The sequence below is a fragment of the Paralichthys olivaceus genome, chromosome 3 (assembly GCF_024713975.1).
Source record: "Paralichthys olivaceus isolate ysfri-2021 chromosome 3, ASM2471397v2, whole genome shotgun sequence".
Lineage (NCBI taxonomy): Eukaryota > Metazoa > Chordata > Actinopteri > Pleuronectiformes > Paralichthyidae > Paralichthys > Paralichthys olivaceus.
Genome location: NC_091095.1, coordinates 4,669,152 through 4,681,375, shown reverse-complemented (window position 1 = coordinate 4,681,375; position 12,224 = coordinate 4,669,152). Strand labels below are relative to the sequence as shown.

At 41.9% G+C, this 12,224-nt stretch overlaps 1 protein-coding gene across 12 annotated transcripts in view; it reads left to right on the top strand.

Moving 5' to 3' along the window:
* lrrc7 (leucine rich repeat containing 7) overlaps positions 1-12,224 on the top strand; it is a 78,526-nt gene that overhangs the window by 42,050 nt on the left and 24,252 nt on the right. For 8 of the 12 annotated variants that reach the window (XM_069521575.1, XM_069521574.1, XM_069521576.1 and 5 more), the window contains 11 exons: positions 4,241-4,443; positions 6,001-6,118; positions 6,481-6,559; positions 7,304-7,393; positions 7,488-7,544; positions 8,313-8,376; positions 8,720-8,794; positions 8,928-9,072; positions 10,012-10,084; positions 10,314-10,331; positions 10,804-10,875. In XM_069521575.1, the coding sequence (XP_069377676.1) occupies positions 4,255-4,443; positions 6,001-6,118; positions 6,481-6,559; positions 7,304-7,393; positions 7,488-7,544; positions 8,313-8,376; positions 8,720-8,794; positions 8,928-9,072; positions 10,012-10,084; positions 10,314-10,331; positions 10,804-10,875 (980 nt within the window). In that variant the 5' untranslated portion in view covers positions 4,241-4,254. The remainder of the gene's footprint in view (positions 1-4,240; positions 4,444-6,000; positions 6,119-6,480; positions 6,560-7,303; positions 7,394-7,487; positions 7,545-8,312; positions 8,377-8,719; positions 8,795-8,927; positions 9,073-10,011; positions 10,085-10,313; positions 10,332-10,803; positions 10,876-12,224) is intronic. The other 4 variants (XM_069521579.1, XM_069521584.1, XM_069521573.1 and 1 more) reach the window with 3 other exon arrangements.

Here is a 12,224-nt window from a genome sequence, read left to right as displayed (position 1 = left end):
TATGACAGAGTGAGAGACTGAGTAAAAATACACCCGGCTCCTGGGAGACCGTCTCTATGGCAGCGGTTACTATGGAGACGGCAAGGCTACACATGAAGTGATGGCAGCAGCCGTGGGACCTCTGGGAATTCACCCTCTAGAGCTACACACACTCATACACACACACACACACACAGGACATGACACTGACTTAAATTAATTTCCCGGAGATTCACTGTAAACACGACCGTAACTATAACATCAGCCGTAAAATGAAAACTTTTTCATGATGTTTCCACATCTAATTCAACATCTGTGTCATAGAAATGTTTCGGATGGGAAATGATTCTGATTCTGATAATTAAAGTCTGTTAAACATTAATAGCATATATAACACAACAATTACTTTTACTCATATGAAAGCTCCCTGTGTGTGTGTGTGTGTGTGTTAAAGTAGTAACTCTTGCAGAATGTTCTCACCACTCTCATTTTAGTTTCTTTCATGTCAACTTCATTTTGCTAAATGATTTAAACGAGCCTGCACATGTAGCGTCGCCTCTGCAGAGTCAGTCTGCTCCGTCATGCTGTTTCCATAGCAGCAGCAAGAGCCAACACAGCCAACCACACTCACTTCCTACTTTCACCCTATTGGTGCCGACCTGCTCTGACGGACCTGCTTCTTCTCTCTTTTTTGGCTTTGGCTCTGGTCTGGGCAGCAGTGGATGAACTTCAGTGCATCCCACCACCACCACACGCACACACACACACACACACACACACACACACACACACACACACACACACACACACACACACACACACACACACACACACACACACACACACACACACAAACACAAACACACACACAGGAAATAAAAGCGAATGTTTTCACAGTTAAAACTGTTTTTTCCTGTAGAAAACACAAGCTAATGAGCTGAAGATGATGATTTTAAGGCATCGTGCAGCTTTTCTTTTTCTCCTCATCACATGTTTTGATATTGAACCCATCAGTTTGACGACTCTTCGCGTCCTCTTCTGTGCATCGCCTTTGTCCGTCTCCTTGTTACTTTTCCCGTCTCTGGGAGTGTCTGTGATGTGAAGGTGACTGCCCACACTCAGCTTTCATTGTTGCCCACGTACAAAACCTCCCGTTTGTCACTGTCCCTGCAGCCGTCCCTGCTCGCTTCACTCTGACGGGTGACATCAGCTCTCTGCTCGCTTCACAAAAAAACGCTGTTATTTTTAGTCTCCTCTGTCCGTGCGTATTAAAGCTGTTACATCAATAGAGTGATGGCACAATCAAACAGCTGCAGAGGGGAATAGATAATAAAAGCAGATTTGTATTATTATTTAGAGTGTGCAGATATTTATGCTATTGATTTTGCCAGATCATTAACTGCCAGAGTTGTCTTTTGAGTGCTTTTAAATCGGATCAATTTGGATTTGGATGATGAAATATGTTGTTTGATTATTGAAAGTTGGTTCACCACAGAAAAAGAAAAGATTTTAGCTCGTGTGTGAAATCGAAATCAAGGGAGAAAAGACAGAAAGCACAAAAATAAAAAGTTATCATGAAAAGTTATCATTTATTCTGCAGCCAGAGAGATGTAATGTAGCATTGCTACACTATGCCCAAAGTAAATTGAATATATAAGATCTGGTGTCACGGTGCAAATTTTCCATTTCTCTGTTTTAGCATCTTAGGAAAAGATGTAAACTCTGATCTGCTGGAAACTGTTTGGATAAACTGTCGATGCTGTGGATTCAAGTGCAGCACTCATTTCTTGTTGAGTGTGAACACTGTGAGCACTGTGAGCTTTGGTGCAGTGTTGGTTTGGTGTAGAATCTAGGTTTGGGTTTTTCTACGCCGCAGCTTGACATGCGCCTCCATAGAAATGTCACTACATGTTGCATCAACTGTAATTGGTCGACTTAATAGTAGCATGTTTTGTCCACAGAAAACTTACCGTCCTTCTCCTCTTGCGTCTTCTCTCTTCTCTGCATTGTAGTAATTTAGATTAAATCAATTCAACATGTATCAGCTCAAATTCCAGTTTGCAGGATTCAACCTGTTTTCTCTGAGCAGTGCAAAGTCCGGCTTCCTCCCACCGTCCAAAAACATTCAGATTTGGGATGTGGCACGCTGGCAACCTGTCCTCACCCCCAACGTCAGCTGGGATCGGCCCCAGTTCCCCACGACAACCCTCGGATGATCAGCGGTAGAGATGAATGGATAGATATACACTAAAACTGTCCATCAGAAGAAGTGTCACTTTTTTTTTTAAAGACATCTTTTCAGGCATTTAGCCTTTATTGACACGATGGTGTAAAATTATATAAGGTGTGAAATTGTTGTCGAGAGAGGAGGAAGAAACTGAACCCATGGCGGCTGCAAGATTTTTTACTGTTTTTAAATGTTTTTACTATCTTGCGTTGGTTAAATTGTTTTCTGTTGATTTACAGTGTTGTTTTTCTTTCATGAATTAGCCCTAAAACACTCATATATCAATGACAAAGTAAGAAAATGGAATTGAGTCTCACCCTGCTGGCGTAAGAGAAAAGAAAAACACAGAAGTTGCTTTAAGAATCTTTTTTCCTTCTAGTCTGAGCTGTGTAATCCTCTCTGTTAAAGCCGACCCTGTGTCCCAGAGCTGAACAAACTCTGTGTTACCTGTTAAACATGACGGGGTTAGCCAGGAACCGCCGGCCCAAGGTGAGAGCACGGTGAAAACCACCGGGTTCACACATACTGTAGACAAACAGTAAATCCCGGCTCGCCTCATTACACCCGCTTTGACCGTGACTGTGGATAAGGATGTATTGATTTTAATGGTCCAACCCATTTAGATAAACAGTCCCGGAGGATCTGCAGTCTTTTTATTTTAAATCAGATTTCACTGGGCTTGCAACAAACTGGAGCAGATAACATAGTGTCCCCACAATTACTCAAGATCAGTCCGTCTATCGTCCAGATTCATCTGGTCTCACTGTGCAGCTGGACGTCTGTGTGTGTGTGTGTGTGTGTGTGTGTGTGTGTGTAGACAGATAAAGCTGCAGGTCTTATCTCTGAGCCTGCTGGTGTCCCTCTCTGCACCTCCTCATTTTCATAACCTCTCCCTCCTTTTTTCTCCCTTTCTTTGACCACCGTTCACTCATCTTCACCTCCTTCTGTCCCTTCACCCCATTTCTCCTCCTCCACATCACATCTGGATTCACCTGGTCCACATCGAACAGAGACGTGAGGGAAGGTTCCTCTCAGGCTTTTATTTGTCAGTAGATTGACGTAATAAGTGTTTGACGTGATAAAGCTGAACGATAAATCCTCACTCAAGAATTTTAATACCCATGGTTAGCCTACTTATGCCATTCAGCTGCTGGCTCTTTAAATGGAGCTGTGTAATGGAGGGATGTTGTCGCAGAACTACAAAGGATTTGGTATAATTATATGGCTTGTTGTTTGAGGAGTGTGTGTGTGTGTGTGAGTGTGAGTGAGAGAGAGAATTGTGCTTCCGCCTGCTGTGAGCTGGGTAACTGCTGGTTGGTGCTGTCTTTGCCCATCTGCCCTTCTTTGCACCTGCCTGGCAGCAAAAACAAGAAATACAGACATTCTGAAGTAATGTTGGTCCTATCATCCTCCTGCCTTCAGGATGTGCAGGGTTGAGATTCACGGAACAATTTTCTGCAGCTCAGAGAATAAAGACAATTTAGCAACACACAGACAAGTGCAGACAATAAAGAGTGATTGCAAATGAAATTAATTTATGTATATATATATATATTATATTTATTCTTGGTTTGTTAAAACATCCTGTTAAACATTGAAATGCAAATAACAGACTAACGCTGCTGCGTTCTTAAGTACATTGTGTAAACTGAAGAGCTCTTTTTTTGTACTTTTTATCAATATGAGCCTGCAGCTAACAAATCATTGTGTGAACTGATTTAAATAATGGCTGAACAGTCATGGAGAAAATACTCGAAGGAAAAGTACAAATAAATGCACAAAAATGTACTTATGTAAAAGTAAAGGTATCACGTTAACTTTTCTGCTCGAGTAAAAGTACGTTTGACGTTAACAAAAGTAAATTTATTGAGTGTAGTATAAGGGTAGTAAGAGTAGTAATGTGTATTGCCCAACAGTCTACTACGTTATCAACTGTATCTACTCTATATTGTGTTTAGTATATGAATAGTGCAGATAATTATTGACTACTTTTTACTCTCTGAAATCATCTCTCTCCTCCTCATGCCTCCACAGTGCAGTGTCTGGAAATGACCACGAAGCGGAAGCTGATTGGCCGGCTGGTGCCGTGCCGTTGTTTCCGCGGTGAAGAGGAAGTGATCTCGGTGTTGGACTACTCTCACTGCAGCCTGCAGCAGGTCCCCAAAGAAATCTTCAGCTTCGAGAGAACTCTGGAGGAGCTCTACCTCGACGCCAACCAGATCGAGGAACTACCCAAGGTAACGCACTGCCACATGCTGACGCTTTTAACCTTTGACCCCTTTAAAGATTCAGTGTGTGGGGTTTACACACAGGCCATGACAGGGCATCCATCATCCAACACTTTCAGTCAACCTCTGTGTGAGCAGTGATAAGTAATATTTCGAGGGGAACTACAGGCTCTGTTTATAGGAGGGGGGTGTGTTTTATTAAAATTCTGTCCTGGTTTAAAAGGCGGAGATGTTGAACTGGATTTCTAAAAATAGCCCCGCATGAATGAAGTCTAATAGAGCGACGTAAGTGGCAGCCCCAACTCGCATTCAGCCGACAAAATATGAAAATGTGCTCTGGCGTGTGTGTGTGTGTGTGTGTGTGTGTGTGTGTGTGTGTGTGTGTGTGTGTGTGTGTGTGTGTGTGTGCGTGTGCGTGTGCAAGATTGGATAAGAGCCACTGAGGCTGCCAGAGTGATTGGCCTTTATGTAAGAGGGCTGAAGAGCTCCTTAAGTGTGTGTGTGTGTGTGTGTGTGTGTGTGTGTGTGTGTGTGTGTGTGTGTGTGTGTGTGTGTGTGTGTGTGTGTGTGTGTGTGTGTGTGTGTGTGCTCTTGGTCATAGCCATTTATCTTTTGAGCCGCGCACTGGAAACATCAGCCGATCCTCGTATCAATTAAAAATATCTCCAGGATCAGTCACCTGCTCAACTTCCATGACTCAGAAACAGCGCTGCTCTGATGTAACTCTCTCTCTCTTTTTACCTGCTTGACTTCTCACTCAGTCTCCAGCTGCAGCTCATCCTCTCCTCAGCAGCCATGATTATGAGCTGGCTTTAAAACAACTTACAGCTCAGTCAGGTCCCAAACATCAGCCAATTAAAAACCTTTAGCTGCAAACTTAAAAGCAAGCGTGGCCGTGCTCTTCCAGGTGCGTCCCCTCGTCTCTTAACTGCACTGCAGCATTTGAATCCCTCCTCACTATTACTATCATTAGGTTTACTATTATTACTATTTGACGTTTCTTTTAATCACTGCTCGTTTTCTTATCGCATCTTTATTTTGCACTTTTTACATTCACCCCAACTTAAATTCTTTTTAAATCAATAGAATGTTTTATTATTATTACACAATTAAACTACATATATAAAAAGGATTTGAAATCATTAGTATTGATGCAGGGTTTAAAACAGCAGCTGGAATCTCTGAAAAAGTAACTGGAGCTTGAGTTGAGTTTTCTTTGCCACTGCTGAGTTCATGGATTTGTTTGTGTTCCTAGCCTCTAATGTCTGCCTGGGTTTTCTCTCCTGTACTTTTACTCTTGTATGTGTTGTGGCTTTTGCAGTATTTTTCAAATTCAGAGCGCCTGTCTGATTGTTTTGGACTCGTGTTTGTGTTTTGTCCTCAGGGGCCCACGTACATTATAAACCATGGCAGCTATTATGACACGTGTTTTTCCACAACATTGAGTCGCCTTCGGCTGATCTTCTCTTTCACTCTCTCGACCTTTGCTAACTTTGCGTTAAAGGACTGTGTGATTTCTGGCAACAGACCATAATACTGCTTTATCTTCCCTCTGTGTTCCTGTAGCAACTCTTTAACTGCCAGGCCTTGAAGAAGCTGAGCATGCCGGATAACGACCTGTCCAACCTGCCCACCACCATCGCCAGCCTGGTCAACCTCAAAGAGCTGGACATCAGTAAAAATGGTAAAAGTGTGAAGTGATCCATCGAACCAAGCAAAGTAACAGTCAGCAGCTGATTTCATTGATAGACCGACGAGAGAAGATCCTCATCTCCGTGTGCTGCTTCATAAAATTTGAATCACAGTCTGTGCAGCACCTACAAAAGCTGAATGAGCACCAGCTTGTAATCACAACGATTTTACAACAACATTAAAAACCATGATAATACAACTCTGCGATCAGACTTTACAACACTTAAAGCTGCAACTATTGATTAACTTCACTGATTTATTCAAAGTGAAATTGTAATATTTTTGCTGGATAAAGGATCCAATCATTTTTTTTAAAAACGTATTAAACATTAGATTTCTCTCCGTCTGTCACAGGTATCCAGGAGTTTCCAGACAATATAAAATGCTGTAAAGGTCTGTCTGTGGTGGAGGCCAGTGTCAACCCTATCACCAAGTAAGAACACACACACACACACACACACACACACACACACACACACACACACACACACACACAGCTCACTGATACCACAAGCAGAACCTCTGCTGATCACTTCAACATCTCTCACAAATGTTAAACTGCCTCCCTAACACAGTTCCCGACACTCAGACAGGTTTTAGTGAACCTCGACAGTTTGATGCATTTTCCACATTTGGCTTTTGGAGCTGATCTCTGCTTCAATCTTATGTCAAGACCCCAGCCCTGTTCTTTTGTCTTTGCTTTCACATATTCCCTCCCATGTGTCTGCTGCTCCACAGAGGAGCTGATCTTCTACTGCATGACTGCACCAGCAGACTCCCTGTACACAACCACATACATGTATATCTGTGTTCCACTGTGACTCGAGCTCCGATAGAGAAATAACGACAGTAACAACAAAGTGCTGCTGTTTACTCAGCACCAGCTGCTGCAGACAGCTTCTTTGACTCCGTGTGTGTGTGTGTGCGTGTGTGCGTGCGTGCGTGCGTGTGTGTGTGTGTGCGTGCGTGTGTGTGTGTGTGCGCGTGCTCGCAGGAGTGTAAGAGATGAGTCATCTGCAGGCAGCAGCTAGGAGTTTCTGCAGGGCTTGTTAAGGAAACATTGTCCATCTTTTATTCCACTGAGGCACTTCAAGGACACTCACTTTATTTTTCTATCTTATCCTTCCTTCCTTCCTTCCTTCCTTCCTTCCTCCTTCCTTCCTTCCTTCTCTCTCAGACTCCCTGATGGATTCACGCAGCTCCTGAATCTGACCCAGCTCTTCTTAAACGATGCCTTCCTGGAGTATCTGCCGGCGAACTTTGGCAGGTAAACAGATGAGTTTCTTAATTTCCTTTGTTGCATTTTCATACGTTCACGACATTAAGTTGAGTTTTGTTTTTTTGTGTCTTCTGTTTTTCAGACTCTCCAAACTACGGATCCTGGAGCTGAGAGAGAACCACCTGAAAACCATGCCAAAGTGAGACAAAGCTCCATGAGTGTGTCTGTGGGTGTTTGTGCAGAGTGAATTATAATCTCTGTGCTCCACTAATCACAACACACACTTATACACACACAGATGATCTGTGATGTAACTCAGTGTGTCTTCTCAGGCGTCCAGATTGAAACATACATTTTCCAGGCAGGTGTTCTCCAATACTGATGAATTCCCTCAGAGCAGGAATACGTTTCAAATGTGTCCTGTTCTTCTGTCACTGAATTCGCCACTTGAACACAAATGTTTCTGAAAACTAATCAACAAGACTTAAATCTTAAACTTAAACTTTCTTAAACTAAAGTGAAGCTATAAAGGTTTGTCCTTGAGATTGTAGAAGTTGGGGAATCACATCATCGCTTCAACAGCAGGACTGTGTTGAAAATGGAAATTTAAAAGAATCTGAAAAAGAAAAGATGCAGCATCACATCTGCAAACAGAGAATGTTGCACTTGATAATTTGTTGTTGCATTTATATTTTATCTCTGTCACTGTATCCATCATCATTCGAAAGAAAATATTAGAAATGTTAGATGTTGAGATGTTTAAGTGTTTTCTTCCTCTTCCTCTCTCCTCTCCCTCTCCCTCATCCTCATCCTTTCCTCTCCCTCTTCCTCTTCCTCTTCCTCTCCCTCATCCTCATTCTCATCCTTTCCTCTCCCTGTTCCTCTCTCCTCTTCCTCTTCCTCTCCTCTTCCTCTTCCTCTTCCTCTCCCCTCCCCTCCCTCTCTCCTCTTCCTCTCCTCTCCTCAGGTCTATCCACAGACTGACACAGTTGGAAAGGTTGGATCTGGGTAGCAACGAATTCTCTGAAGTGGTGAGTCATTTGTTGCATGTTACCACAGTCAGTGTGTTTTATAGAAATCATACTTACATATAATCCTCTGTTCCCACTGGAAGCTCAGTGTCTCAGTAATCATGTGTGTATTTACAGTGTAACACACATTATGCAACGTCAGCAATTCTTCAAATATGCAGTCGGTTCGCTTTTACTAACCATAGCCCTCACCTGTGGATCTGCAGCACACTGACCAGGAAATGAAATGAACAATATGAACGTTTGTGCAACAGATTGTATTTTTTATCTTGAATGAAATAATTGTCTATATGTTCATCTGGTCAGTTCAAGTCTCCATGTTTTCCTCTGTTTCACATCTTAGCCAGAGGTGTTGGAGCAAATCCACAACCTAAGGGAGCTGTGGCTGGATAACAACTCTCTACAGTCTATACCAGGGGTAAGAGCACAAGCCGCTTTTACTGTGAAAAAACACAGCACTACAAATAATTGAATGCCTCTTCCTCTCACATCATTGGCTCCTCTGTCTGTTTTCTATAATTCAATCGTCCCTCTCTCTCTCCTCTGTGCAGTCGTTAGGGAAGCTCCGTCAGTTGCGATACCTGGACTTAGCTAAGAATCGAATTGAGACGTTGGACACGGATGTTTCAGGCTGTGAGTCCTTAGAGGACCTGCTGCTGTCCTCCAACATGCTGCAGCACCTCCCTGACTCTATAGGTGAGTACACACACACACACACACACACACACACACACACACAGACACTGACCCAAAGGTTGACTGAGCTTTAGCAAATATTAATAATAAACTTTATTTCTATATCACTTTTTTTTAAACCAGAGTTACAAGGTGCTACACATAAAAAAGATGAGAGTAAGGATACACAGAAAAGCCAGATCATACTCAGCGATACATCAAAACAATATAAAAACTATTATAGAACAAACTGATGAACTGATTATGCTGATTGATGTCGGAGCTAAAACTACCTAATTACCCCCTTTGCTCAAAGCCATGAACATGTAAATCTTTCAAAACAGGTCACATCCATACACAACATATTAATAGAGCAGCTGTGCTCTGTAGGTTCTCGGTAAATGAAACAGGAATAGATTTTTGCATTTGTTTGGGACTATTTTCAGGCTCTGATTAATTTGCATTTGATTTGCTGGGAGGGAATAATTCTGGCAGCAGGACGGAGTGTGTGGGACTGACTGGAAATAAACTATAGTGTTCATGGTAATGAGGGAGCGTGTCACTGCTGGGGTTTGAACAGTTTCCGTGCAACACTGGAGTTCTATGGTGACAAAGTGTAAAAGCAAAGTAAGGTAAAAAAAAAAAAAAAAAAAAAAAGGCATTGAGAAAGAAATTAAAGGGTTCATAAAATAAAATGTTAATAGAATGAGTGAAAGTGAGACAATGCAATGTAAGAAAATATAGACTAGAGCTAACTCAAAATACAAAATTAATTTCAGATATTTATGTCTGTGGAGAACATAATGTTGCATGTGCATATTTGTGGATGTCTGTCTGTTTGTGTGTGTATACGTGTGTGTGTGTGTGTGTGTGTGTGTGTGTGTGTGTGTGTGTGTGTGTGTGTGTGTGTGTGTGTATGTATATATATATATATATATATATATATATATATATATATAGGAATGTTGAAGAAGCTGACAACACTGAAGGTGGACGACAACCAGCTGAACTCACTGCCTAACACCATCGGGAGGTAAGAAACCTGCGCACACACAAACTCATGCACAAACACAATGACAATTCCAACAATAAAACCATGTGACCTTTTTGTTTTATTGTGAAAACACCTGCGACAGTTTAGTTTGTCAGCAGGTGATTGTTTATCTTTGGTCGGCTCTTGTTGTTTTCCTTGTCTGTTGTTATGCTGGCTGATGATTGGGGGGGTTCTGTGTGTTGTGTTTGCTGCGTTGCCGTGGCGTTAGTGCGAAGCCAAAGCAAGGGTGAGTAACATTAGCCTCCTGGATCCCGGGGTGCGTTCAGAGACGAATAGATGTTCTACCGCGTTGCAGATACAAACATACAAGCTTGCTGAACACACGGTGTCAAAGTGGGAAACGTCTTTGTTTTCATGCAAATTACATGCAAACATAAACTTTACTTCAGTTTCATGTTTTCTCCTTGTTTGCCTCACAAACTTAACAAAAATAACTTTACATAAAATCCACACCTTTAACTGTGAGATGGAAATGATTGCATGTAAAAAAAAAAAAAAAAAAAAGATGACAGTAATTTGATTGTGTTATTTCAAATTTAAATCCATCACAGTCCAGATTCATTCACCGTATTTCCATTTTTGAAAGGAAGCACTTTCTGTTCTTCTCATTCATCTTTTGTATGTTTAAAATAGTGATTGCTTATCCACATAAACCTGCAGACTGGAAATAAGAGCAACTTGTGTGTGTTTAACTTCAGGGTTGATAGATTTGGGAAGAAAGACCCGGACAAGGCCTCAAGTAACAGAAATATTAAATTACATCAGTTTGGGTAAGAATACACTGATTTTGTCCCTTTTTGCTGTTTAAAACACTCAAGTCGTAATACTAGTAGTAACCAAACTCAATGCAAATGAATTAATCTGTGATGGATTACATTTTTAAAAGACTTTACAGATGTTGTTTAACACCCTTTGCAATGCATTTGTATCTGAACGCTGCAAAAACATTTTGTCTTCCTGAACAAGTCCCAGGTTTTAGGCTCAATAAGTAGAACAGTAGATCCATGACCTTCCCTCTGATAACACCTCACAGGATCCTTTTCTTACCCCATTAGTAAGTCTTGATTTAACAATGATGAATCCCTGTTGTTGTAAAGAAATTCTATGTTCCTGAATAAGTTGTTAGTCCATGTTGATAAAAGCCGTATCGACATTGAGTCTATGTTTCAAAGCGAAAGTACACAGTGACGCTGTTTAATGATGTTTATTCACACAGAGCTGAATCCACAGTTAAGTTGCTATTCAGTTTATTTCAGCGTCGTCCTTGATCTTGATGGAATCGGTCACAATATCGTATATTGTGGGTGTAGATCAGTCAGCTGTTTATTCTGTAATGTAGAAAGGTTGTCCCACTTTAAGCTGTTTCTGCAGCAGCGCACTTTAGCCTCTGATAACTCCTCCCTGTTGTCTCTGAGTTCATTCTAAGTTGTCTCATTCAGATGATACTGTTTGGTTTGATCTCATCCACTGTAGAGAAAAGCTCAGAGAAGCGACTGTGCTCCGTTCTTTGACGGGGGTGCAGATGGTAACCAGACGCACATTACAGAAACCAACCAGTTCGTCCTCATTGTTTGAGTCTTTTCTCTTGAAAAAGTAGAAAACATTGTCTGACAACACGTCAGTAAAGCATGAGCCCTCATTTAAGCGATTTATACAAGTCTGTTTTTGGTTACGGCTTTTTCATCGCCTCGTTGGGATGCACCAAGCAGCTACAGGCTCATTACTGCCCCCTGGGACCAGACGCCCACTGGCACCTAATGGCTGGTGAGAACATTAGCTGCACTGGCTCTTCTCCCCACAGTGGCCACAAGACACAACAATGAGCCCTTTACACGCTGGAAAACAAACATCAATCAGCAACAGATGAGACTCGTGCTTTATAACGAATGTTTTAAAACGGTTTTCAATTTATCAACAGAAGCGACATTGAGGATGAGGACTAACTGTTTTGTAAGTCTGGTTAACGACCCGGCCTCCGTCAGAGCCGCACAGCCACATCCCAGCACTTTTCTCTGGGAGCTTCAGGGGCCGACTCCCACGCAGTGGATGAGACTCTCTCAGCCTGAGGGGATTTAACATGAGCAACAAGTTGAAGTTTAATGAGCGACTGTAGCAACTA